Source organism: Scyliorhinus canicula, chromosome 2 (genome assembly GCF_902713615.1).
Source record: "Scyliorhinus canicula chromosome 2, sScyCan1.1, whole genome shotgun sequence".
NCBI lineage: Eukaryota > Metazoa > Chordata > Chondrichthyes > Carcharhiniformes > Scyliorhinidae > Scyliorhinus > Scyliorhinus canicula.
In genome coordinates this window covers 228,401,996-228,429,684 of record NC_052147.1, presented here as the reverse complement: position 1 = coordinate 228,429,684, position 27,689 = coordinate 228,401,996, and the positions used below count along the sequence as shown (strand labels likewise).

Here is a 27,689-nt window from a genome sequence, read left to right as displayed (position 1 = left end):
TGTTATTTGCAGAGTGCTGGCTGAGGTGAGAATACTGGAATGTAGCTCACAGGCTGCTGGATTTTCTTCGCCACATTTTGCAGCACTCTGTGCAGAAGAAATCTTCCAGCATGGCCCACGCCATCGCACCGGCAACCCCCCGCCTCCTATCGATAAGGAGGACCCCTCCCAACATACACAAGGGCAACCCGTCCCCACGAAAAAGGGAAACCCCATCTATGCTCAAGGGCAACCATCCACACATGCACAAGGGCAACACTCCCCACATACAGAAGGGAAACCCCCACGGACACGGTAAGGCAGATGAACTTAGGGCTTGGATCAGTACCTGGGAATATGATGCTATTGGTATTACTGAGACTTGGTTGAGGGAAGGGCAGGACTGGCAACTGAATATCCCAGGGTATACATGCTTCAGGAGGGATAGAGAGGGAGGTAGAAGGGGTGGAGGAGTTACATTGCTCGTCAGAGATGATATCACAGCTGTGATTAAGGAGGGCACGATGGAGGATTCGAGCACTGAGGCAATATGGGTTGAGCTGAGAAATACGAAGGGTGCAGTAACATTGTTGGGACTTTACTACAGGCCTCCCAAAAGCGAGCATGAAGTAGAGGTACAAATATGCAGACAGATTATAGAAAAATGTAGGAGCAATAGGGTGGTTGTGATGAGAGATTTTAACTTCCCCAAGATTGAATGGGATTCATGTAGTGTTGGAGGCGTAGATGGAGCAGAGTTTGTAAGGAGCATCCAGGAGAGTTTTTTTAGAGCAGTATGTAAATAGTCCAACTCGGGAAGGGGCCATACTGGACCTGGTATTGGGGAATGATCCCGGCCAGGTGGTTAATGTTTCAGTCGGTGATTACTTTGGGAATAGCGATCACAATTCCGTAAGTTTTAGAATACTCATGGACAAGGGCAAGAGGGGTCCGAAAGGAAGAGTACTAAATTGGGGAAAGGCAGAGTATAACAAAATTCAGCAGGAGCTGGGGAATGTGGATTGGGAGCAGCTGTTTAAGGGTAAATCCACATTTGAAATGTGGAAGTCTTTTAAGGAAAGGTTGATTAGAGTGCAGGACAGATATGTTCCTGTGAAAATGAAAGATAGAAATGGCAAGATTAAGGAACCATGGATGACGGGTGAAATTGTGAGACTAGCTAAGATGAAAAAGGAAGCATACATAGGATCGAGGCAACTCAAAACTGATGAAGCTTTGGAGGAATATCGGGAAAGTAGGACGAATCTCAAACGCACAATAAAAAGGGCTAAAAGGGGTCATGAAATATCTTTGGCTAACAGGGTTAAGGAAAATCCCAAAGCATTTTATTCGTATGTAAGGAGCAAGAGGGTAACTAGAGAAAGGATTGGCCCACTTAAAGACAAAAGAGGGAATTTATGCGTGGACTCAGAGGAAATGGGTGAGATTCTTAATGAGTACTTTGCATTGGTATTCACAAAGGAGAGGGACAAGACGGATGTTGAGGCTAGGGATGGATGTTTAAATACTCTCGGTCAAGTTGTCATACGGAAGGGGGAAGTTTTGGGTATTCTAAAAGACATTAAGGTGGACAAGTCCCCAGGACCGGATGGGATCTATCCCAGGTTACTGAGGGAAGCGAGGGTCGAAATAGCTGGGGCCTTAACAGATATCTTTGCAGCATCCTTGAGCACGGGTGAGGTCCCGGAGTACTCGAGAATTGCTAATGTTGTCCCTTTGTTTAAGAAGGGTAGCAGGGATAATCCAGGGAATTATAGACCTGTGAGCTTGACGTCAGTGGTAGGCAAACTGTTGGAGAAGATACTGAGGGATAGGATCTATTCACATATGGAAGAAAATAGACTTATCAGTGATATGCAGCATGGTTTTGTGCAGGGAAGGTCATGTCTAAAATAATTCTTTGAGGAAGTGACAAAGTTAATTGATGAGGGAAGGGCTGTAGATGTCGTATACATGGACTTTAGTAAGGCGTTTGATAAGGTTTCCCATGGCAGGTTGATGGAAAAAGTGAAGTCGTATGGGGTTCAGGGTGTACTAGCTAGATGGATAAAGAACTGGCTGGGCAACAGGAGACAGAGAGTAGTGGTGGAAGGGAGTGTCTCAAAATGGAGAAGGGTGACTAGTGGTGTTCCACAGGGATCCGTGCTCGGACCACTGTTGTTTGTGATCTACATAAATGACCTTGAGGAAGGTATAGGTGGTCTGATTAGCAAGTTTGCAGATGATACTAAGATTGGTGGAGTTGCAGATAGCGAGGAGGACTGTCAGAGAATACAACAAAATATAGATAGATTGGAGAGTTGGGCAGAGAAATGGCAGATGGAGTTCAATCCAGGCAAATGCGAAGTGATGCATTTTGGAAGATCAAATTCAAGAGCGAACTATATGGTCAATGGAAAGGTCTTGGGGAAAATTGATGTGCAGAGAGTTCAGGTCCATTGTACCCTGAAGGTGGCAACGCAGGTTGATAGAGTGGTCAAGAAGGCATACAGCATGCTTGCCTTCATCGGACGGGGTATTGAGTACAAGAGTTGGCAGGTCATGTTACAGTTGTATAGGACTTTGGTTCGGCCACATTTGGAATACTGCGTGCAGTTCTGGTCGCCACATTACCAGAATGATGTGGATGCCTTGGAGAGGGTGCAGAGGAGGTTCACCAGGATGTTGCCTGGAATGGCGGGTGCTAGCTATGAAGAAAAGTTGAGTAGATTAGGATTGTTTTCGTTGGAAAGACGGAGGTTGAGGGGGGGACCTGATTGAGGTCTACAAAATTATGAGAGGTATGGACAGGGTGGATAGCAACAAGCTTTTCCCAAGAGTGGGGGTGTCAGTTACAAGGGGTCATGATTTCAAGGTGAGAGGGGGAAAGTTTAAGGGAGATGTGCGTGGAAAGTTTTTTACGCAGAGGGTGGTGGGTGCCTGGAACGCTTTACCAGCAGAGGTGGTAGAGGCGGGCACGATAGCATCATTTAAGAAGCATCTAGGCAGGTATATGAATGGGCGGGAACAGAGGGAAGTAGACCTTGGAAAATAGGAGACAGGTTTAGATAAAGGATCTGGATCGGTGCAGGCTGGGAGGGCCGAAGGGCCTGTTCTTGTGCTGTAATTTTCTTTGTTCTTTGTTCTAACCTGCACATCTTTGGGTTGCGGGGGAGAAACCCATGCAGACACGGGGAGAATGTGCAAACTCCTCACGGACAGTGACCCAGGGCCGGGATTCGAACCCAGGTCCTCAGCGCCATAGGCAGCAATGCTAACCACTGTGCCACCGTGCTGCCCAAAACCATATGGTCTTGATCGCGGAACTCTACTGGGGTTATAACACTCCTCCCACTAAATCCGGAGCAACGTCCTTATTCATGGCCAAGGGTGCGGGCCTTTCGACCGTTTCGCCCGTGGACAGCACTCAGGCGCAGACCTTGTGACATCAGAAGGCATACATCAGACGGGGGAGCGGCATTGCCGGTACGGGCGCCTCTGGTGTTGGCAGAATGTCCAACTCAGTTTCCAAGCTGGAGCTATGTGGTTCTTCGTCCGGCATCTTGGTTAAAATTTGAACCGCCCGCTCGGCCAAACCATTTAAAGCTTTGTGGTAAGGGATGGTCCTCATGTGGCGGATTCAGTTGGCAGACACGAATGCAAGGAATTCTGTGTTCGGAAACGCCGTACCAATGTCTGATACCAGCACTCATGTATGCCGTGCGTCTGAAAATGTGCAAGAGTTTCTCGATGATGGTCCAAACTGTCCCCCCCTGAAAGAGGCCTTCAAAGTCTAAATGGAGGCGTGACCACGGGTGACCTGGCTATTACTACAGGTGGAGCGGGGCTGCAGGGGAACCTCTCCTGTGCCTGAAACTGGATGCAGACTGGACCACCAGCTCGAAGTCTGCATCAATGCATGACCACCAGACATAGTTTCGAGCTAACGTTTTCATCTTGGACATGCCTGGGTGGCCATTGTGGAGGTCCATCAGGAGCGTGCCATGTCCACGTTCAGGTACCACCAGGCAGGTCACCAAAGGAGCATGCCATTCTCTATTCTGCTGCCAGGCCTGCTAAGATTTTCCAGCATTTTCTCTTTCATGCTGTTCTCTGTGCTCAGCTCCTGCATCTTTGTGATGTCGGCCTTCACTTCTTGCGGTAAGGCCCTTGCTGAGATCCATATTGTACCATGTGGTATGTGGATAGCTGAAGGTCAGGATGAGTCCATCCGGGATACAGGACACTGTGAGACTGGTAATGAGTCCGTACGATGGAGAAAGGCAATGATCTCGCCGGCCACCGCTGCTTTAGGTGGCCTGGTCGGCAGGGTCAGACGGCTTAAGGCATCGGCGTGAGGAATCTTGGTCCAGAGCGGTGCTCCATAACATAGCCATATGCTGCGAGCAGCAATGGCCATTGCTGGAAGCAATGGAGAGGGGAAAATAAAAAAATCACTCGATCTTCCTTAAAGAGCCCTATGAGTGGCTTGTGAATCGTGAGAACGGTGAAATGATGCCCTCAGACAAATTGATGACATTTTTTGATCCTGAACATGTCAGCCAAACCCTCTTTCTCGATCTGAGCATATCACTTCTCTGCGTCGGCCAACTGTCTCGAGGCGAAGGCAATGGGATGTTCGGATCTGTCGACCATGGTGTGGGCCAGCACGTCCCCAACTCCATACGGAGAAGCATTGCAGGTCAACAGGAGTGGGAAGGATGGGTCGAAGTGGGTTAATAATGATATAAATCTTTATTGTCACAAGTAGGCTTACATTAACATGGCAACAAAATTACTGTGAAGAGCCTCTAGTCGCCATAGTCCGGTGCCTGTTCGGGTACACTGAGGGAGAATTCAGAATGTCCAAATTACCTAACAGCATGTCTTTTGGGCCTTGTGGGAGGAAACTGGAGCACTCGCGAGGCCTCCCGTTTCCTGGTTTCTGTGGCCTGTTTCTGCCCCCATTGATCTTACTCCAGTTCCTCCTGGTTGGGCAGAACATCCGTTCCCGCTCCTGGTCTCTATTACAGCGGCCTGTGTTCCTCCAGTAGGTGTCCCGTTGTCGGGGGGAGGTCTCCTCAGTTCTAGCCAAGTGTGATTGGCGCTTGCTTTGGCATACCAGACTGAGCAATGTCAGTCTCTGGAGTTCCTAGCTTCCTTTTTTGTCACTTTCTTTGGAGATGGCTATCTCCATCGCCCGTTGCAGGTCCAGGGCCTCAGCTAGTAATTTCCGTTGCGTGGCCGCATCACGAAGTCCACACACAAAGCGGTCTCAGAGTCTCTCATTCAATGTCGCTCTGAATTTTCAAGTCTCAGTCAGTCTTTAGAGGCGGGAAACAAAGTCACTCATCAACTCGCCCAGGGCCTGTGCAGCCGTATGCGATTGGAAATCACTTACAACGAGCAATGGTTTTGGGTTGAAATTCTCCCCCATTAGGAGCATCTGGGCAGCGAGCAACTGGGTATTGGGTGAGTTAGGCCCTTTATTATACTGTAGGTAAGTCCTCCGTGAGCTGTTAGTAATATTACAGTTTGTCTTTCATCGCCGGTAATTGCATTTGTTAAAAAAAAACTTAATGCAGTCCACATATTGCGCCCCATCGTCTGTGCCTGCTTTAAAATGTTCCAACTTTCCTATTTGTGGCATTTCTTGAAGCTTAGATGAGGTGGGCCAGGCGCATCGCAACCGGTGTTGATGGGAGCTCCACTAAATCCTCGTCACCAGTGCAGGATCCGCAATAAGCAGAACGCATAAACGATATCAGAAATTTCAAACAAGGTTTACGTCAATATAGTTCTAATACTTCTCCACTTCCCCAAGGGTCTTCTTCCCCAACCTTCACTTCGGCCGGGATTTTTAATACAGTTGGGGCTCTCCATATTCCGGGGAGATCATGGGAAACCGTATGGTCCTGATCCTGGGACCTCCATTGGGGTTACAACAAGGACAAAAATCAAGACATCAGGCCTCCAAAAGGGTTGGAGTATGATGCAAGGCGCTACAATTTAGGTAGGGGTCCTGCCAGGGAATGAACACTTTGCAACCTATCATGTGTGCAGTCACTTCAAGCCTTTTGTAATTGAACCCTTCCTGCAGGTGTCCGTGATGCTCCTCCTGCATCATGGAGGTCCTGGACTTAAACACTTCTTTTGCCTTGGAAAAGCTGAGAGATGACATGAATATGAATGTCACTCAGATCAGTGACTGTCCAGATCCAGCTCTCCTGTGAGTCAGTAGAAATGCTGAGATACAATTCAGTAGCAGAGGCTGTCAGGTAATAGGAATGGATGTGGGTGCCAACAATAATGATAACACCTCTGCAATCACTTTAACTAATGCTTATGTGAGTGTCAGAAAATAAGCTGGGCCAGTTGCTATTACCTGCAGCTCTTCCCTTTGTAGCTCAAGCTCATAGAGGTTACTGACAAAGAATATTTCAAGACCCCTTGATTGAACCACAACAGTGTACTATCACCCATATACATTCTAGTGGCTTATGAAACAGCTCATGAGAACAGTGAAATAAGTGAAGGGAGTGCTGTAGTCTGGTTGCAAGAGTCTCACACCGGGGTGAGAAATAACTTGTACAACTTTCTATACACTGAAGGATGAATAATACTGTTTGAAGGCATTGTTTGCAGTAAATGTTCATCTATTGGCTAGTGATCTTGGAATGTGAGGTGACTATCAAACAATTTTAGTAGTAGGACAGATGTTATTGTTGTAGAAATGGAGATTTAGGAATGACTTCATGCAGGGTGTGATGAAAACTATACCTACCTTAGTTTGAAGTTTGGAGGTCAGGAACTCTGATTCCCCAATGATCTACAGACTTTCCATGCATGCACCAGAGGGAACTAGTCACAAAGACACAGTTCAGTTATTTCAGTTCAGTTATTTCACGTTCTTTAGGCCAAGGACTAGCCCTGTGTGCTTATGCAGAGGAGAGAAAGAAGAACCGCGTGAAAATCCAGGTCAGGGGACCTGGTCCAGACCGCCATTGTCGGTTAAGTGTCCCGGGGACAGGAACACAGGAAGGGGCCGGGGAGAGGACCCAAACCAGGGAGGGAAGCAGGGAGAGGTTCCAAAAGCCGGATGTCAGGGATTAAAGGTAGGGGGCAGAAATAGGTCCCATTAAGTTAAATTACAAGAAAGTAGCAGAGAAATAGGCTCCAAATTAAAGAAAGTTCAGGGAGCAGACTTCAAGCAACGTGGGCTTAAGATAAGGCCTGAATTTCAAGAAGGCTGCCGAAGATCGGTGACTCCATGCTGCAAAGGTGTTCTGTTTGGCACAATCAAAGGTCAGAGATTGAGACTGGAATGAAAAACCTCGAGTACTTCGGGGTTCACAAGTAGTGCGGTGTGTTCAACCACAGTTTGCCTGTTAATTCACATAAACAGCCCTGGACACACCCAGACCCAAGAGCTGCCTTCTTGAAAGTGAATCCGCGGAAATTGGCGGGCCCTGACAGAGTCCCTGGGCGAGCACTCAGAGCCTGCGCAGACCAGCTGGCGGGTGTATTCGCAGACTTCTTCAACACCTCACTCCTCCTCTCCGAGGTCCACACCTCCTTCAAGAAGACCACCAGAATACCAGTACTAAAGAAAAACAAGGTAGACTGTCTCAACGACCACTGACCGGTGGCCTTGACATCTGTTATCATGAAATGCTTCGAGCATCTAGTCATGAGACGGATCAACGCCAGCCTCCCAGACGGTCTCGATCTATTGCTGTTCGCCTATCACCACAACCGGTCTACAGCAGATGCCATCTCCCTGGGTCTACAATCAACACTCAAACACCTCGACAACAAGAACACCTACGTAAGACTGCTGTTCATAGACTACAGCTGTGCCTTCAACACCATTATCCCGACAAGACTTATAACCAAACTCTGCAATCGTGGACTTGACCCCTCTCTGTGCAGCTGGATCCTTGACTTCCTCACCAACAGACCACAATCTGTCAGGATAGGCAACAGCACCTCCTCCACAATAGTCTTCAACACTGGGGCCCCGCAAGGATGTGTGCTCAGTCCTCTACTGTATTCCCTATACACACACACAACTGTGTGGCAAGATATAACTCAATCTATAAGTTTGCGGATGATACGACTGTGGTGGGTCGTATCTAAAACAACGAAGAATCAAACCACAGAAGGGAGATAAATCACTTGGTTGTATGATCTACCAAAAACCTCTCTCTAAATGTCAGAAAGACTAAGGAACTGATCATCGACTTCAGGGAGCGTAGCACACACACCCCCCACCCCCGTCTGCATCAATAGCTCCGAAGTGGAGATGGTCATTAGCTTTAAGTTCCCGGGGGTCACCAACAGTCTGTCTTGGTCCACTCACGTTGATGCAATAGTCAAGAAAGCCCAGCAACGTCTCTACTTCCTACGGAAGCTAAACAAATTTGGCATGTCTGCATCGACTCTCACAAACTTCCACAGATGTGCCAGAGAGAGCATCCTATCCGGCTGCATTACAGCCTGGTATGGCAACTGCTCGGTCCAAGATCGCAAGAAACTGCAGTGTGGTGAACTCAGCCCAACGCATCACAAAAGTTTGCCACCTGCACATTGATTCTGTCTACACCTCCGCTGCCTCAGGTAGCCAGACAGCATTATCAGAGACCCCTCCCACCCAAGCTTTGCCTTCTTCCAGACCCTTCCATCAGGAAGAAGCTACAGAAGTCTGAAGACCTGCACATCCAGACATAGGAATAGCTTTTTCCCCACAGCTACTAGACTCCTCAACAACTTTCCCTCGGATGTATAAGTTCTGTAAGAATACTATTTACAACGTCCTATGCTGCTCTTGCTCATATATTTGCTTTATTTGGCCCCTTGTTCTGCACTGTAACCAATCACTGTTTGTCGATGTACCATTTGCCAATGTACTCTGTCGATTATTCTTTTTTTGTCTACTATGTACATACTGTGTACATTCCCTTGGCCGCAGAAAAATACTTTTCACTGTACTTCGGTACATGTGACAATAAATCAAATCAAATCAAATAAACCTCTTAGAGGATCTCTGTTGGGGGGGGGGTCTTGATTTAGGGGGTCTCTGTGAGGGGTTTATTTATTTAGGGTGTCTCTGTGGGGGGAGTTCTTTAGTTAGGGAGGTCTGTGGGGGTCATTGCTTCCCTGAAGAAACTAAGCCTTCCTGAACCATGTACTTCAAAGTACTACGATAGGTTCCCTGGATCTGTAATTCCGAGCATCTCTCCTTTACCCTGCTTTTGTTCCAGCTGCACCTGTCTCCTCCTTCCTCCTCTTTCAGAGTGGAATTCCTACAAGCACCCTTGAAGTCTGGGAACAGGAAAAAGTAGCTACTGTAAGAATATATAGCAGGTGAGCAACTTTTCAAATTGAAATTGAAATGCCACCTGAGATTCATGGCTTGCGGACAGAACAAAGAAAGTGGCAGTAGTGGATAGGTCAAAGCATCACGTTGGCATCTGTGATTAAATTGCATGTGTTACTCAGGTTCTTATTTATTTAAGATGGAGTTTGGCCACCAGGAATTCCACCTTACCCTCCTTAGAAAATAGGGTAATATGTGAAACAAGTGCTAACTTAGTGGAACTCAATTTCATATAATTTTCCAACTGCAGTTTAACATCCTCTTAAAATGTAAACAGAGAAGTACGGAGATAAAAAAAAAACCCAAAACGTTTTCAGAACTGATCGGAAAATAGCGACACTAAAAGATCATTATTGGGGCATATGTTTCTGTGGCTGAGTCTCGTTATATTAGATCTTCGTGGGCACAGTATCTGCACGACAATCAGAACGTTTGCCAGCAAAGGAGCTCATCTGATTTTCCATCCATTTAACTTAATAGGAAATAAATCAGTAGGGTTCCTTCATCTACATGCTCTCCTCCACGCCCAATCCTTTTCCATTAAACACCCTAGCAATTCAGTATTTCAAACAGCATGAACAGAAAAATCTGCCTCATTTGTTTTTGTCTCAAGTAGGTTGCTGAAATGTAATGAAAATTTTGACAAACCTTCCATAGTATTTGTGAGAATACTGGCCACACTTAAAGCTCTCTGTCTTTGCATAGGATCTTCCAGGAAATCCATAGAAATCTGATGAGATCCTGTTCGCCTCTTCTTAAGGTCTGTTTCTGTGTTAGTACCCTGCAAATGACATTTACCTCAATTATCCAGTTTTATCTCATATCTGTTCACTCTTAAATTATTTTTGAAAAATGTGGTAAAATTACAACAAAAATTATTTTAAAAACTTGCAAATTTATGGAATGTTTCTCCTGCACTACACTTTCATTTGTTCTATTCAGCATTATTTAATAAAAATATACGGCACTGGAATTTTTTATGAGTGTTACTATCTGCATCGTTGTTAACCTCTCAGCAGCAGAAACAAGAGATATATCATCAGGCTTAATTTTCCTATCTCTCAAACACTGGAGGAGACTCGGTGAGGGAAAGAGGTTGTCAATTTGAAAGAGTGACGTCAAAAGATGGGCTGATTCCTACTTCTTAATAAGACCAGTTACAGGCTAGTCTTCTTGCTTTATTTCTACACGAGTGTGCACAATTCCAGCAGAGAACTGGAATGTTATGAAACATGAAGTAAGCGTGCAAATGTCCGTTCAATAACAATGAATGAACATTATTAAAGAGCACATTTGAAATATAAAACTTGGCACACTAATTACACAAGTGCATGTTCTCTCTCCAAACTGCTGGTATTGGTGAGAAATATGGCCACGACAATGTCAAAAGCCATTTAAGTGGACATTTCAATATAGGCAAAAAACGAAATACTAAAGGTGGTGGGAATCCAAAATAAAAAGAGAAGGCACTGGAAATACTCAATAAGTGAGACAGCATCTGGGAAGAGAGAAAAACAGTGCAAACTTTTCAGGTTGATGACCTCTTATGAGGACAACTTCTATTCAAAGATCATAAAGCTAAAGTGATATCTTTGTTTCCCACTCCACAGATGCTGCCTGACCTGGAGCTTTAACGGCATTTTCTACTTTTATTTAAATAGTGGCAAAAGGCAGTTAGCAGAGGAAAAAAGACTAATTTTGTGCTACTGATTCCTAGGATCTAGTAGCATCTGAAAGCATGAAGAGACAGCGTAAATACAGCACGAGTAATGGAAGCCAGCTGACTACCTATTTTCTTTGAATAGTAATATGTGACTGATCAGTACCTATTTGCTGATTGTTTTATCATGTTAATTGTATTTCTTTTGCAAATAGACACAATATATACGTCTTTTATCCTCCTGCTTTCTGACAGTCAGATCAGCAAACCATCCATCCAAAACTGGAGAGAGAATATTTCCTACATGATTTATGCATCATATAGCCATTGCTGTTCAGGGCTTGCAATGTCACACATTATTTATTATCACAACCTGACATTTTGCTGGCCTTTTTTAAGTTACAGAATCTGGGCATACTGAAATTATACCCAGTATTCTACAAAATAACACCTGGGTGAAGGCAGAGTGGTTGGTGCAGTGTTTTAGTGATCTGTAAAATGCAAAATAAAATGCAATGCCACCTCAGAGATTTATAAATTCACAATTTGTGGCAGGCCATTTTGGAAAAGATGCAAGTTTGGGGTGGTAACTTTTGCTGGAATCACATTGTATGATTCTCCTATATTGCCTTCCAAGTAGTTTGCCTAAGAATGGTTTTACCAGAGAGCAGGTCACCTGATCTTTCTCAGCCAAGAAATGCTTGGTGCCACTGCAGAGAATTAAAGAAAGATTAACAATAGCATACCTTGAAAATATGCCCATAAAACAAGAAAACTTATAAAACCACATATAACATATAGTGAAATAAATTACAAACAAGTATGGCGTCTCTCACTGATTTTGGATTTATGTATTTGTTTATGTATGTACATTTTAAGATAACAAGCAACTACAAGGCACAAATGACTGTTAATAGTTTCCAACTATGAGATATCTTGGGCTTGATTCTCAGCTGGTGGGAGTCTCTGTCACGCCGGCAGGGCACCCACGCCTGGGGATTTCCCGATAGCGTGTGACTGCCCACAATGGGAAATCTCATTGGCCGGCTGGCGTGATGGAGAGTCCCACTGCCAGCGGGGGTGTGCTGCACCAGAAAATGGGTTCGGCAGGACGGAGAATCCTGCCCCTTGAGTGGTATTCTCCAGCCTTCCAGCCACATGTTTCTCAGCAGTGGGAGGCGGCGCGCTGTTCACTGGTGGCTCCTGCCGCTGTCAGTAGGATGTCCCATTGACGCCAGGAAATCTGAATGCGGGGTGTGCTGTCAGCGGGACCAGAGAATCCCGCCGCCAGTGGGGCATCTTATCTAAATAGCCCTTATCTAAATAGGTTATTAGTACTTTTAGCATATCTTCAGTAGAGCAATTAATGTCAAGTATGATTTTTAGAATTAATTTCAATTTTCCTTTAGTGGTCAAGGCCAGGATCACAGTGTAGGTTCACAAATGAGTCCCATTTCCATGATTTGCATGGAAGTATCCCTCATCACATACAACAATTGTCCACTGAAAAACGTAGTGGATCCCTGAGAGAGTCTGGAAAGTAGTATTCTTGGTGTAGAAAAGCCCTAACCCTACCAGTGGCAAAGTGACACCTGATGTAACCAAGTCCCAACCTATCTTTCAGTCATTTGAGCAGACTTCTTCCGAAGCTAGGATGGGTACAAAAACTAAAATCACATGGGATTCAGGGTGGGCTGACTAGATGGATACAGAACTGGCTTGGTTATAGAAGACAGAGTAGCGGTTGAAGGATGTTTTTCAGAACGGAGATCTGAAGCTAGTGGTGAATCGCAGGGATCAGTGCTGGGACATCTGTTGTTTGTAATATATATAAATGATCTGGAGGAAAATGTGGGTGGTCTGACTAGTACGTTTGCGGATGACACGAAGATTGGCGGAGTTGCTGCTGGTGCCGAGGATTTTCAGAGGATACAACAGGATATAGATAGTTTGGAGACCTGGGCACAGAAATGGCAGATGGAGTTTAATCCGGACAAATACGAGGTGATGCATTTTGGAGGATCAAATCTAGGTAGGAATTATACTGTAAATGGCAGAACCCTTAGGAACATTAACATACAGAGGGATCTGGGCGTACAGAATTCCACAGTTCCCTAAAAGTGGAACACAGGTGGCCAGGGTGATTACGAACGCATAGAATTTACAGTGCAGAAGGAGGCTATTTGGTCCATTGAGTCTGTACCGGCCGTTGGAAAGAGCACCCACTTAAGCCCACACCTCTACCCTATCCACGTAACCCAGTGACCCCACCTAACATTTTTGGACACCAAGGGCAATTTAGCATGGCAAATCCACCTAACGCATCTTTGGACTGTGGGAGGAAACCAGAGCACCCGGAGGAAACCTACGCAGACAGGGGGAGAAAGTGCAAAATCCACACAGTGACCCAAGACGGGAATCGATCCTGGAACCCTGGAGTTGTGAAGCAACTGTGCTACCACTGTGCTACCGTGCCCCCCAAATGGATGCATATGGCATGCTTGCCTTAATCAGTCGTGGCACTGAGAACAGGGGTTGGGAAATCATGTTGCAGCTACATAAAACCTTGGTTATGCCCCATTTGGAGTCTTGCGTGCAGTTCTGGTCACCACAGTATCAGAAGGACATGGAAGCTTTAGAGAGAGTGCAAAGAAGGTTCTCCAGTATGTTGCCTGGTCTCGAGGGTATTGGCTATGAGGAGAGGTTGAATAAACTAGGATCGCTTTCACTGGTGAGGGAATACCTGATAGAGGTCTACAAAATTATGAGGCATAGGCAGGTTGTATAGTCAGAGGCTTTTTACATGGGCGGAAGTTTCAATTATAAAGGGGACAGGTTCAAGGTGAGAGGGGGAAAGTTTAAGGGAGATGTGTGGGGTAACCTTTTCACACAGAGTGGTGGGTGCCTGGAACATGCTGCCAGAGGATGTGGTGGAAGCAGGCACATTAGCAACATTTAAGAGGCATCTGGATGGGTATGTGAATAGGGAGAAAATGGAGGGATACGGGCCGAGTAAGGGCAGAAGGTTTTTTTTTATAGTTAGGGCATCATGATCGGCACAGGCTTGGAGGGTTGAAGGGCTTTTGTTCTTTGTGAGTCCAATGAATGGAGGGCCATTTTCAGAGCCATTGTTTTATGAATCTATTATAAAATGATTCAAGGCTGTCATATTACATCATTCACCTTTAAATGAGAGATCTGAGAATTTTGTGCGGAACCATTTGTAATGAATAACTAGATGCCAGCATTTATGGACTTAACAATATTCTATTATGTCTTTGAAATGTGAAGTAGAGAAAATATCTATTTAGAAAATACCATGGGCGAAATTCACCGACCCCACGCAGGGCCGGAGAATCGGCCGGCAGCGGCGTCATTCCCGCTCCCGCCGGGTTTTGAATTTTCCGAGCGGCCAAAAACCGGCGTTGTGCAAATCCCGCCGGCAGCCTCTGAGAACAGCTGGCGCCGGCGGGATGTCATTTAATTTTTAATGTCAACAAATCTCCGGCCCGGATGGGCCGAAGTCCCGCCGATGTGACCCGTGGCCACGTAAATCACAGTAGGTTTATAACGGCGTCAACCATTGATGATGGTTGACGCCGTTCAGTAACCTACATCGAGTGCAGGGGTAGCGGCGTTGGAGAGGGGTGGATTGGGGGGGGGGGGGTTGCGGCGTTGAGAGGGGGGGTTGCGGCGTTGAGGGGGGGGGTGCGGCGTTGAGAGGGGGGGTTGCGGCGTTGAGGGGGGGGGTACCGGCGTTGAGAGGGGGGGGGGTACCGGCGTTGAGAGGGGGGGGGGTTACCGGCGTTGAGAGGAGAGGAGAGAGGGGAGGGGTACCGGCGTTGAGAGGGGGGGGGGGGTACCGGCGTTGAGAGAGATGGGGGGGGTACCGGCGTTGAGAGGAGAGGAGAGGGGGGGGGGGGTACCGACGTTGAGAGGAGGAGAGGGGGGGGGGGGGGGTACCGGCGTTGAGAGGAGAGGAGAGGAGAGGAGGGGGTGGTACCGGCGTTGGAGAGAGGGAGAGGCGGCGTTGGAGGGGGGTAGGGGTGGTGGGGAGGGGGGTAGGGGCGGGTGGGGAGGGGGGTAGGGGTGATGGGGGGGGGGGTAGAGGTGGTGAGGGGGGTAGGGGTGGTGAGGGGGTAGGGGCGTTGGAGGGGGGTAGGGGTGGTGGGGGGGTGGTGGTGGGTGGTGGGGGGGGTTGGGGTAGGGGGCAGTGGCATGCAAAGGGGGGGGGCGACGGATGCCCTGGGCCAACGCACCGTCGCCCCCCCCTGCACGCCGCTGCCCCCTACCCCAACCCCCCCCTCACCACCCCTACCCCCCTCCAACGCCCCTACCCCCTCACCACCCCTACCCCCTCCAACGCCCTTACCCCCCTCACCACCACTACCCCCCTCCAACGCCCCTACCCCCTCACCACCCCTACCCCCTCACCACCCCTACCCCCCTCCAACGCCCCTAGCCCCCTCACCACCCCAACCCCCCTCCCCACCACCCTTACCCCCCTCCCCACCACCTCTACCCCCCTCCAACGCCTCTACCCCCCTCCAACGCCGCCCCCCTCTCTCTCAACGCCTGTACCCCCCCTCTTCTCTCAACGCCGGTACCCCCCCCCCATCCTCTCCTCTCAACGGCGGTACCCCACCTCTCCTCTCAACGCCGGTACCCCCCCTCTCCTCTCAACGGCGGTACCCCCCCTCTCCTCTCAACGCCGGTACCCCCCCCCCCCTCCTCTCAACGCCGGTACCCCCCCCCCTCCTCTCAACGCCGGTACCCCCCCCCTCTCCTCTTAACGCCGGTAACCCCCCCCCCCCCTCCTCTCAACGCCGGTAACCCCCCTCTCCTCTCAACGCCGGTACCCCCCCCCCTCTCCTCTCAACGCCGGTACCCCCCCCCCCTCTCCTCTCAACGCCGGTACCCCCCCCTCTCCTCTCAACGCCGGTACCCCCCCTCTCCTCTCAACGCCGGTACCCCCCCCTCTCCTCTCAACGCCGGTACCCCCCCCTCTCCTCTCAACGCCGGTACCCCCCCCCCCTCTCCACGCCAGTACCCCCCCCCCCTCTCCTCTCAACGCCGGTACCCCCCTTCTCCTCTCAACGCCGGTACCTCCCCCTCTCCTCTCAACGGCAGTACCCCCCCCTCTCCTCTCTACGCCGGTCCCCCCCCCCTCCCGCTCCTCTCAACGCCGGTACCCCCCCTCTCCCTTCAACGCCGGTACCCCCCCTCTCCTCTCAACGCCGTTACCCGTCCCCTCTCTCTCTCTCTCTCAACGTGCCACTTCCGCAGCGGTTGAAACTGACGCTGCTGGCCCTTTCGGAAACGGAGATTTAGGGCCTAAAAGCAGGCCGTGACGTCGAAGTCACCGGCGCCGCTTTTGCCCGCCGGAAATGGGCGTCACGTAGGTCCGCGGTGAATTTCGCCCCATTTTAGTTGTTATCTTGTGTTTGCTCACTGATGAAACTGCAAAATACAATTATATTTTGTAACTAGGATTGTATACTTTTAAAACTGACAATGCTGATGGAAAGTTTGTGATATTAAAATCAAGGATACACAAGTGAAGGGCATTGATTGAAAAAGTATCTAGAGCACATATAAAGAGAGACATCTGGGACACTGGGTGATGGCTCGGAAGATGGAAGACACTGCATGTTGGCTCGGAGGATGGAAGGCATTTGTAATGATGCATCATGTCAATAAATCTGGTAAATGTTGATGTCTGGTTTCCTACATCATCTGGCTTCAGCATGAATTAACAGTCAATACTGAACCAAAGTCACGACTTTTATTTGATTGATTGTTTGATCTAGAAAGGCTCTCAGTACTTAAATAGACAATTATACCACTATTTCCATACAAAGCCAGGGATTTCCCAATGGCATAGCTCATAGTGCAAAAATTGTGAGGGATGCAGTGACAGACATTGAAGTAAATGATAGTGAATAGTGGAAAATCATTTTGATTGATTCCTGGTTTGACTTTATGTCAATCAATCAGAAAACGATGAACTATCTTTCTGCTACATATCGGAAATGCTATGCATGAGACTTTTAATATATTTCATTAAAGATATAAAACCGTTTTAGACATTACTTTCTGACCTTGCAAAACAAAATGCTGAATATAATTTGATCGATCAGCTATGCATTTTTCAATGGCATCCTATGCTGTAATCACTGCAGTACCACATGGCCATCACACCTAATCTATCTATTTAAAACTTTCTTACATTGTCATCAGTAGCTGGCTTATCTATTATCACCTCTGGCAGAAGTCGTCCAATGGGTGACGTTGGAGTTGAAGGTCCACCGGCAAGTGAAACCACTCCATTGCAGTCCACTGTGCTGTGCATCTTCCCATTCACTGGAAGCACTGGTAGTATCCTGGAGGACCTACTGGTCTGACTAATGTTACTGCTGCGTCTCTCACCATGCCTCCGTGGAATAAAGAGTGAGCCCCTTCTGCTTTCATTGTCTTCAAAAGTGCTGTGTTCATCATCAGCAAAATCATTTTCTGACCCTATATCTTTAGTCCGTCCTTTGAAACTGAAGATGCTGCTTCTGCTATTGCGCCTTGGAGAAAAGATGGATCCACGAATACTTAACAGTGACTGAAAAGGAATGAGAATATCTATCACTCAGTATCACTTAAATTTTGAACCGTGTAAGTCATTATAGGTTATGCAATTATTTACAGGCTTTCTGTATTCCCTGTGCCAAAGAAGCAGTCCTCCACCATTTTAATCTGAATAAGAATTTCTACAAAATAATTGAAGACAAAGATGAAGTAGTGCCAATGATATCTCCAGCTGGATCATTTTCAATGTACAAACAATTTAAATGTACACAGATATCCAACGATTCCTTTTATGGCCAGCAGATCAAGTAAGCCGTTTATATATGCCCTTTATAACACACTGTCAAACAAGAGTAGCCAAGCAGTTACATGTGGCGTGGGAGTAAATGGTCATTTTTCCATAAATTGCCAAACAATTTTCTATATTTAATTTGAATCTAATTTATCCTACTTTCTTTTCCCTTGTCTGCTCTGTTTCTTTCTCCACCCCAAGAATTTTCAATATTTTTACATCTGAGGCCCATAATTTCATGGACACTACCCCATCCCCAACAAACAAAGTACAAGTTTTTCTGTATAAAATGTAGCTATGCAAATAAATATACTTATTTATTACATTTGTTTTACTTAACTAATTGCCAAGATTGGACGCTCCTCAACTGTAAGGCCTCACTTGTGCCGATTTGCTGCACAAAGAACTTGGCCAGTGTGGAAAAGTTGAGGAGCGTCCAACTTTTCCGCACTGGCCTAGTTCTTTTTGCTGCACCCCAATCAATGACTCACATCCTTGAAGACTGCCTCCTGACAAAATTCAGCAGAGGACTCGCAGAACTTAATTCAGCTGCTGCGAAAGCCATTGCCTGGTTTGTGATTGCTACACACGCTAAAAAAAACTAATTTCATGCAAAACTTGTTGCTGGTGTTGAGCAACAATCTCAATGCTGGAAATGTTTAACTGTGCAGGCAGCAACTGTAAGGAGACATAAACAGGGTTTGCATTTCAAGTCGGTGACATTCTTCAGAATTAGTCAGCGATCTGAAATGTTAACTCTATCTCTCTTTCTATTGACTCAATGCTTTCCAATTTTTCTATTTCCAATTTTATCTTTTCAGCATCTGCTGCATTTTGATTGCTTGTGGAAGAACACAACAATCCCTTTGCTCAACCCTCCAAAGAAAGGTTATACATTGGAACTTTACAGATGCAAATCAAAAGCAACATCAACATGTATATTGTGAAAGGGATATAAAGTTAGACAATTATGGGTAGTAATAGCTTCGTTGAGAATTTGGAGGCAGTTTCCCCAGCACTTCGGGTTGGGGGCAGGGTCAAGAAAAATGCCGATTCGGGGGAATCATAGATTTGAGCCAGGGAAGTGGGATGGAAACTTTTGGAGATGGGAGGAGAAAGGAATTAGGATTTGGGGCGGAATTCTCCGCGAACCAGCGGGCCGGGCCACTCCAGCACCGAGGAGTGGCGTGAACCACTCTGCTGTCGGATCGCCCCGAAGGTGCTGAATCCTCCGCACCTTCAGGGCCTAGGCAGGCGCCGGAGTATTTGGCGCTGTGCCAGCCGGCGTGGAAGGGCTTGGCGCCACTCCAATCGGCGCCAAGGGCCTCTGCCAGCTGGCGCGAGTTGGCGCATGCGCGGGAGTGCCAGCGTGTGCTGGTGTCATCCCTGCGCATGCGCAGGGGGGTTCTTCTCCACACCGGCTGTGGCGGAGGTTGACAGCGGCCGTTGCGGAGGGAAAGAGTGCCCCCATGGCACAGGCCCTCCCGCAAATCGGTGGGCCCCGATCGTAGGCCAGGCCACCGTGGGGGCACCCCCGGGGCCAGATCCCCCTACACCTCCCCACCCTCCCAGAGGACTCTGCAAGCCGCCCGTGGAGCCACCGGTAAGGACCTGTTGTGATTTACGCCGGCGGGACCGGCCGATAGACGGGCGGCCACTCAGCCCATTGCGGGCAGGAGAATCGCCGGGGTGGGGGCCGCTGTCAACAGCCCCCGGCCGGCACAACATTCACGAGGTGTCAGATACAACACTGGCATTGTTGCACCATTATCAATTCACAATTTCATGCAAACATCCAAAAGGGTGTTGTAATGAGTCCAGAGCATGTTGCTCAACACAAGATGCACTATTTGGGCCCAACAGATCACGGATAGGTACAAGTATTGGGGTAATTGCAGGTTTGTTTTGTAATTTATTTTTTAACTGCAATTCTCCTAAAATCTAAAACAAGAATCTTTGTATATCGTCTGCAACGTATTACAACAACAACCTATATTTATATAGAGCCTTTAACATAATTGTATATCTCTCAAGGTGCTTCACAGGTACATTCAAAGCCAGAACATTCAGTGTCTACAGCTGATATTACTGGAGGGTGAAGCGTTACATTTGCTTCTATTCCTTTCCTTGATCCAAAAATTATAGTAAAGTGCAATGTGGCATCAAAGCAAGTCATGATGGTGCAGTTTATGATTTTAATACATTGGGGATGACTGAATACAAACCTATTTGCCTGTTCTGCTGATTCCGGCTTCTGAATTCAGACAGCCAAAAGCAAGATGATTTGACACATTGGCCTGGATTTTTATGGTTCCACCATGGTGTGTCTCCCCCGACTGATGTGGCGAGCCATTTAAATTGCTGTTTACTTCAGAAAGGCCAGAATATCCCACCGGGTGGGAGGTCATAGCCATTGTGATAAGAATTCTTTACATGCACCACATTATTTAAGAAGCACTACTTTGAGCACTGACAACCTTTCAAGTATCTCCTCATTATCTTTATCCAATTACTCTACTACCTCCTCCTTTACAATGAGATTGGCAGCATTCTCTTTTTCAGTTTTGACAGATGCAAAGTACCATTGCATATGTCACCCATGCCCTCTGCACCCCCCCCATGTCCTGTCTCCCTTCCAGTCCCTAATCAGTGCCAAAATTCCTGAGACAATCCTTTTAATATCCATAAGTTTAAAAGTGTTCTCCTTTAAGTTGCCAGCTAATCTATTCTTAAACACTTTTGATTCCCTTTCAATTCTCACTACTTCACTTCTCACTACCAGGGCCTTCATTCTGCAGGCTCCCAGAAACTTGGAAAACACCACAGAAACCGGAACCTCCACTCTGCTGCACTCCAACGACCAGACCAGCATCGCAGCAGCTGGAGCCCCCCCCCCCCCCCCCCCCCCCCCACCAGCTGCCAACCCCACTGACCCAGAGAGCTGCGACCTCCCGCAGGCCCCAAGCACTCATAGAACATAGAACGATACAGCGCAGTACAGGCCCTTCGGCCCTCAATGTTGCACCGACATGGAAAAAAACTAAAGGCCATCTAACCTACACTATGCCCTTATCATCCATATGCTTATCCAATAAACTTTTAAATGCCCTCAATGTTGGCGAGTTCACTACTGTTGCAGGTAGGGCATTCCACGGCCTCACCACTCTTTGCGTAAAAAACCCACCTCTGACCTCTGTCCTATATCTATTACCCCTCAATTTAAGGCTATGTCCCCTCGTGATAGCCACCTCCATCCGCGGGAGAAGGCTCTCGCTGTCCACCCTATCTAACCCTCTGATCATTTTGTATGCCTCTATTAGGTCACCTCTTAACCTTCTTCTCTCTAACGAAAACAACCTCAAGTCCATCAGCCTTTCCTCATAAGATTTTCCCTCCATACCAGGCAACATCCTGGTAAATCTCCTCTGCACCCGTTCCAAAGCTTCCACGTCCTTCCTATAATGAGGCGACCAGAACTGTACGCAATACTCCAAATGCGGCCGTACTAGAGTTTTGTACAACTGCAACATGACCTCATGGCTCCGGAACTCAATCCCTCTACCAATAAAGGCCATCACACCATAGGCCTTCTTCACAACCCTATCAACCTGGGTGGCAACTTTCAGGGATCTATGTACATGGACACCGAGATCCCTCTGCTCATCCACACTACCAAGAATTTTACCATTAGCCAAATATTCCGCATTCCTGTTATTCTTTCCAAAGTGAATCACCTCACACTTCTCCACATTAAACTCCATTTGCCACCTCTCAGCCCAGCTCTGCAGCTTATCTATGTCCCTCTGTAACCTGCAACATCCTTCCGCACTGTTTACAACTCCACCGACTTTAGTGTCGTCTGCAAATTTACTTACCCATCCTTCTGCTCCCTCCTCTAGGTCATTTATAAAATGACAAACAGCAACGGCCCCAGAACAGATCCTTGTGGTACGCCACTCGTAACTGAACTCCTCTCTGAACATTTCCCATCAACCACCACTCTCTGTCTTCTTTCAACTAGCCAATTTCTGATCCACATCTCTAAATCACCCTCAATCCCCAGCCTCCGTATTTTCTGCAATAGCCGACCGTGGGGAACCTTATCAAACGCTTTACTGAAATCCATATACACCACACCAACTGCTTTACCCTCGTCCACCTGTTCAGTCACCTTCTCAAAGAACTCGATAAGGTTTGTGAGGCATGACCTACCCTTCACAAAACCATGCTGACTATCCCTAATCATATTATTCCTATCTAGATGATTATAAATCGTATCTTTTATAATCCTCTCCAAGACTTTACCCACCACAGATGTTAGGCTCACCGGCCTATAGTTACCGGGGTTATCTCTACTCCCCTTCTTGAACAAAGGGACCACATTTGCTATCCTCCAGTCCTCTGGCACTATTCCTGTAGCCAATGATGACCTAAAAATCAAAGCCAAAGGCTCAGCAATCTCTTCCCTGGCTTCCCAGAGAACCCTAGGATAAATCCCATCAGGCCCCGGGGACTTATCTATTTTCACCTTGTCCAGAATTGCCAACACTTCTTCCCTACTCACCTCAATGCCATCTATTCTAATAGCCTGGGTCTCAGCATTCTCCTCCACAATATTATCTTTTTCCTGAGTGAATACTGACAAAAAGTATTCATTTAGTATCTCGCTTATCTCCTCAGCCTCCACACACAACTTCCCACCACTGTCCTTGACTGGCCCTACTCTTACCCTAGTCATTCTTTTATTCCTGACATACCTATAGAAAGCTTTTGGGTTTTCCTTGATCCTACCTGCCAAAGACTTCTCATGTCCCCTCCTTGCTCGTCTTAGCTCTCTCTTTAGATCCTTCCTCGCTTCCCTGTAACTATCAAGCGCCCCAACTGAAACTTCACGCCTCATCTTCACATAGGCCTCCTTTTTCCTCTTAACAAGAGATTCCACTTCTTTGGTAAACCACGGTTCCCTCGCTCTACCCTTTCCTCCCTGTCTGACTAGTACGTACTGATCAAGAACACGCAATAGCTGTTCCTTGAACAAGCTCCACATATCCAGTGTGCCCAACCCTTGCAGCCTACTTCTCCAACCTACACATCCTTAGTCATGTCTAATGGCATCATAATTGCCCTTCCCCCAGCTATAACTCTTGCCCTGCGGGGTATACTTATCCCTTTCCATCACTAATGTAAAGGTCACCGAATTGTGGTCACTGTCTCCAAAGTGTTCACTTACCTCCAGATCTAACACCTGGCAGGGTTCATTACCCAAAACCAAATCCAAAGTGGCCTCACCTCTTGTTGGCCTGTCAACATATTGTGTCAGAAAACCCTCCTGCACAAATTGTACAAAGAACGACCCATCCAATGTACTCGAACTATATCTTTTCCAGTCAATATTAGGAAAGTTAAAGTCTCCCATAACAACTACCCTGTTACTTTCGCTCTTTTCCAGAATCATCTTCGCCATCCTTTCCTCTACATCTCTAGAACTATTAGGTGGCCTATAGAAAACTCCCAGCAGGGGAGTCTCCTTTCCTGTTTCTAACCTCAGCCCATACTACCTCGGAAGAAGAGTCCCCATCTTGCACCCTTTCTGCCACCGTAATACTGTCCTTGACTAGCAGCGCCACACCTCCCCCTCTTTTGCCCCCTTCTCTGACTTTACTAAAGCACCTAAACCCCGGAACCTGCAACAACCATTCCTGTCCCTGCTCTATCCATGTCTCTGAAATGGCCACAACATCGAAGTCCCAGGTACCAACCCATGCTGCCAGTTCCCCTACCTTATTTCGTATACTCCTGGCATTGAAATAGACACACTTCAAACCACCTACCTGAACACTCCCCACCTCTACAGTCGCCCTACACTCCTGAAACTCAACTCCCACAGCCAAACAGTCACTAACACTGCTCTTTTAAATTTACTTACAGGTCTAGAGATCCTCCATTCTCTGAAGGGAGACCGCGATCTGGAAAGAACGCTGCGGACCCCAACACACGGACCCGGCCATCGCCTCATCCACAACCGCGATCCCAGAGACGTCATCCACTTACCGGTCTTCACCCCATCCACACCGGAGCGTGGTCTGGACATCCACCGACCTGTGAAGACAAACCGCAGCCCGACAGCAACCCGGAACGCTCGACCGTGCAGACCCACCTACCGACGCAGGAACCGCAAGCAAGGCAACAAATCCTCCATCCACACACCGACCAGAGTGAATAAACTCATTGGACACAACTATTCCCTTAACACTGCATACTCTCACCGTCTCCCAGGCTACTGTCTAATCTTTAGAAAACAAGCTAGACGAACTTAAAGCCAGACTCACTTTTCAAAGAGAACTAAGGGACTGCTGTGTGATCTGCTTCACGGACACATGGCTCACTCCTGCTTCAACGGACTGTGCCCTACAACCAGAGGGCTTCTCAATCCACTGAATGGACCGTACAGCGGCCTCAGGAAAGATAAGGGGAGGTGGGGTCTGCCTCCTAATCAACACCTCCTGGTGCCTAGATGTAGCAAAACTGGCGAGTTTCTGCTCCCCGGACCTGGAATACCTGACGCTAAAGTGCCACCCCTTCTACCTTCCGCGGGTGTTCAGCTCCGTTATCCTGACGGCAGTTTACATCCCACCCCATGCAAATGTGAAAATCGCACTGGACGAAATATTCACCACCACAAATAGCCTTGAAACGAAACATCCCGAGGCCTTGTTCATTGTAGCTGGGGACCTCAATCAGGCCAAGCTCAAGAGCATACTACCAAGTTACCACCAACACGTCACCTGTTCTACCAGAGGCCCAAACAGCCTGGACCGCTGCTACACAAATATCAAACATGCCTACCGTTCTTTCGCCCACCCACACTTTGGCAAATCTGACCACAAGGCTGTACTCCTGCTCCCTGCTTTGAAGCAAAAACTGAAGTAGGAGAATCCGTCACAGAAAGTTGTGCATTGTTGGTCTGAGGAATCAGATGATCTCCTACGGGACTGCTTAGAGTCAGCGGACTGGTCAGTATTTAAAAACTCTGCGACCAGCCTGAACAAGTCGCCACTACAGTAACTGACTTCATTAGTAAGTGTGCAGAAGACTGTGTGCCAAAGAAGCAAATCCACGTGTTTCCCAACCGGAAACCCTGGATGAACAGGGATATCCACTGCTTGCTGAAGTCTAGGTCTAAGGCATTCAAGTCAGGCGACCTTGACCTCTACAAGAAAGCAAGATATGATCTAAAGAAATCTATCAAAGATGCCAAAAGACAGTACTGGACCAAGCTCGAGTCCCAGGGTAGCCACACGGATCCCCGCCGTCTATGGAAAGGTCTGCAAGACATAGCAGGCTACAAGATGAAGGCGTGTAAAATCGTCAGCTCCAACGCAGCCCTCTCTGATGAGCTCAACACATTCTATGCCCACTTTGAGCAAGAGGTCAGCGAGAGCGAGCCCTCCACCCCAGAAGCCACAGATGAACTTGTATCTGAGATCACCACTGCAGACGTCAGAGCTGCCTTCTCGAAGGTCAACCCACGGAAAGCCACTGGCCCAGATGGGGTACCCCAACGAGCACTCAGGTCTTGCGTGGATCAGCTGGCGGGGGTATTCGCAGACATCTTCAACCTCTCTTTACAACAATCTGAGGTCCCTATCTGCCTCAAAAAGATAATCATCATCCCTGTACCAAAGAAAAGTCATGCAGCGTGCCTTAATGACTTTCATCCACTGGCTCTGACATCCATCATCATGAAGTGCTTCAAAAGGTTAGTCATGGCATGAATCAACTCCAGCCTCCCAGATCGCCTTGATCCACTACAGTTTGCCTACCGCTGCAACAGGTCCACAGCAGATGCCATCTCCAGGGCCCTGCACTCTACCCTGGAAAACCTAGATAACAAAGACACCTATGTCAGATTCCTATTTATCGACTACAGCGCAGCCTTCCACACATCATTCCTACGAAACTCGGGCAGTATTCTCCATGGACTAAGTGCCCGTGCCGTCGTAAACGCCATCGCGTTTCACGATGGCGCGAATAGGGCCCGGGCACAACCTATTCAGGCCCCCACAGGGGGCCAGCGCGGCGCTGGAGCGGTTGCGCAGTTGGGGCAGCTCATTCCTGCGCATGCGCAGTTGTGCCGCGCCATCCTGTGCTTGCGCAGGGAACTTGTTACGCGCGCTAGCCCCTCATCAACATGGCGCCCGGGTTCTGGGGCTGAGTCGGCCCGCGGAAGTAGGTTGGCCCGGGGTGGGGGGGGGGGGGGAGAGGCTGGCACGCTGATCGGTGGGCCCCGATCGCGGGCCAGACCCCATCGGAGGGCCCCCCTCCCCCCCGCAACAGGCCACCCCCCCCCAGCGTTCTCGCACAGTTCCCGCCGGCAGCGACCAGGGGTGAACGGCGCCGGCGGGACTGTCATTTTTTTTGCTGGCCACTCGGCCCGTGCGGGCCGGAGAATCGCCGCTTGCCGTTTGCGGCGATTCTCCGAGCGGCCCGGCGCGATTTTCGCAGCACTGGTTTCAGGGGGGTTGGGAGAATTGCATGCGGGTGTCGGGGCGGCGTGGCGCAACTCGCCTGGTGCCCCGCCGATTCTCCCTCCCGGCGTGGGGGTGGGTGAGAATACCGCCCCTCATCTCCAAACTCCGTGGCCTTGGCCTCGGCTCCTCCCTATGCGACTGGATCCTGAACTTTCTAACTCATAGGCCACAATCAGTAAAGATAGGCAACAACACCTCCTCCACGATCATCCTCAACACCAGTGCCCCACAAGGCTGTGTCCTCAGCCCCCTACTATACTCCTTATACCCCTGTGACTGTGTGGCCAAATTCTCCTTCAACTCGATTTTCAAATTTGCTGATGACACAACCGTAATGGGTCGGATTTCAAACAATGACGAGACAGAGTATAGGAATGAGATAGAGAATCTGGTGAACTGGTGCGACGACAATAATCTCGCCCTCAATGTCAACAAAACAAAGATTATCATCGACTTCAGGAAGCGTAGTGGAGAACATGCCTCTGTCTACATCAATGGGAACGAAGTGGAAAGGGTCGAGAGTTTCAAGTTTTTAGGTGTACAGATCACCCACAGCCTGTCTTAGTCCCTCCATGCCGACACTATAGTTAAGAAAGCCCACCAACGACTCTACTTTCTCAGAAGACTAAGGAAATTTGGCATGTCAGCTAAGACCCTCACCAACTTCTACAGATGCACCATAGAAAGAATCACAGCTTGGTATGGAGCCTGCTCTGCCCAAGACTGCAGGAAAGGTCGTGAATGTAGCCCAGTTCATCACGCAAATCAGCCTCCCATCCACTGACTCTATTTATACTTTCCGCTGCCTCAGTAAGGCAACCAGCATTATTAAGGACCCCACCCACCCCGGACATACTCTCTTCCACCTCCTTCCATCAGGAAAGAGATACCAAAGTTTGAGGTCACGTACCAACCGACTCAAATACAGCTTCATCCCTATTGCCATCAGACTTTTAAATGGACCTACCTTGTATTAAGTTGATCTTTTCTCTACACCTTGCTTTAACTGTAACATTATATTCTGCAGTCTCTCCTTCCTTCCCTATGTACGGTATGCATTGTTTGTACAGCATGCAAGAAACAATACTTTTCACTGTATACTAATACATGTGACAATAATAAATCAAATCAAAATCACTATATTCATCTTGGTTCCCCAATAAGTTTTGAACCTAACACAAGCCTTCTTTTACGGATTCATTTTAATCCCTATGGGCCATATTTTCATGCTTTCATTTGTATTGGGATGGAGGCAGGTAGGTTTTAAACATA

General features: G+C 48.0%; 1 protein-coding gene across 14 annotated transcripts in view; it reads right to left on the bottom strand.

The window, feature by feature from the left end:
* scn1laa (sodium channel, voltage-gated, type I-like, alpha) overlaps positions 1-27,689 on the bottom strand; it is a 379,612-nt gene that overhangs the window by 157,907 nt on the left and 194,016 nt on the right. For 12 of the 14 annotated variants that reach the window (XM_038789700.1, XM_038789708.1, XM_038789701.1 and 9 more), the window contains 2 exons: positions 17,248-17,628; positions 10,007-10,139 (listed from right to left, as the gene is read on the bottom strand). In XM_038789700.1, coding sequence (XP_038645628.1) covers positions 10,007-10,139; positions 17,248-17,628 — 514 coding nt within the window. The remainder of the gene's footprint in view (positions 1-10,006; positions 10,140-17,247; positions 17,629-27,689) is intronic. The other 2 variants (XM_038789713.1, XM_038789707.1) reach the window with 1 other exon arrangement.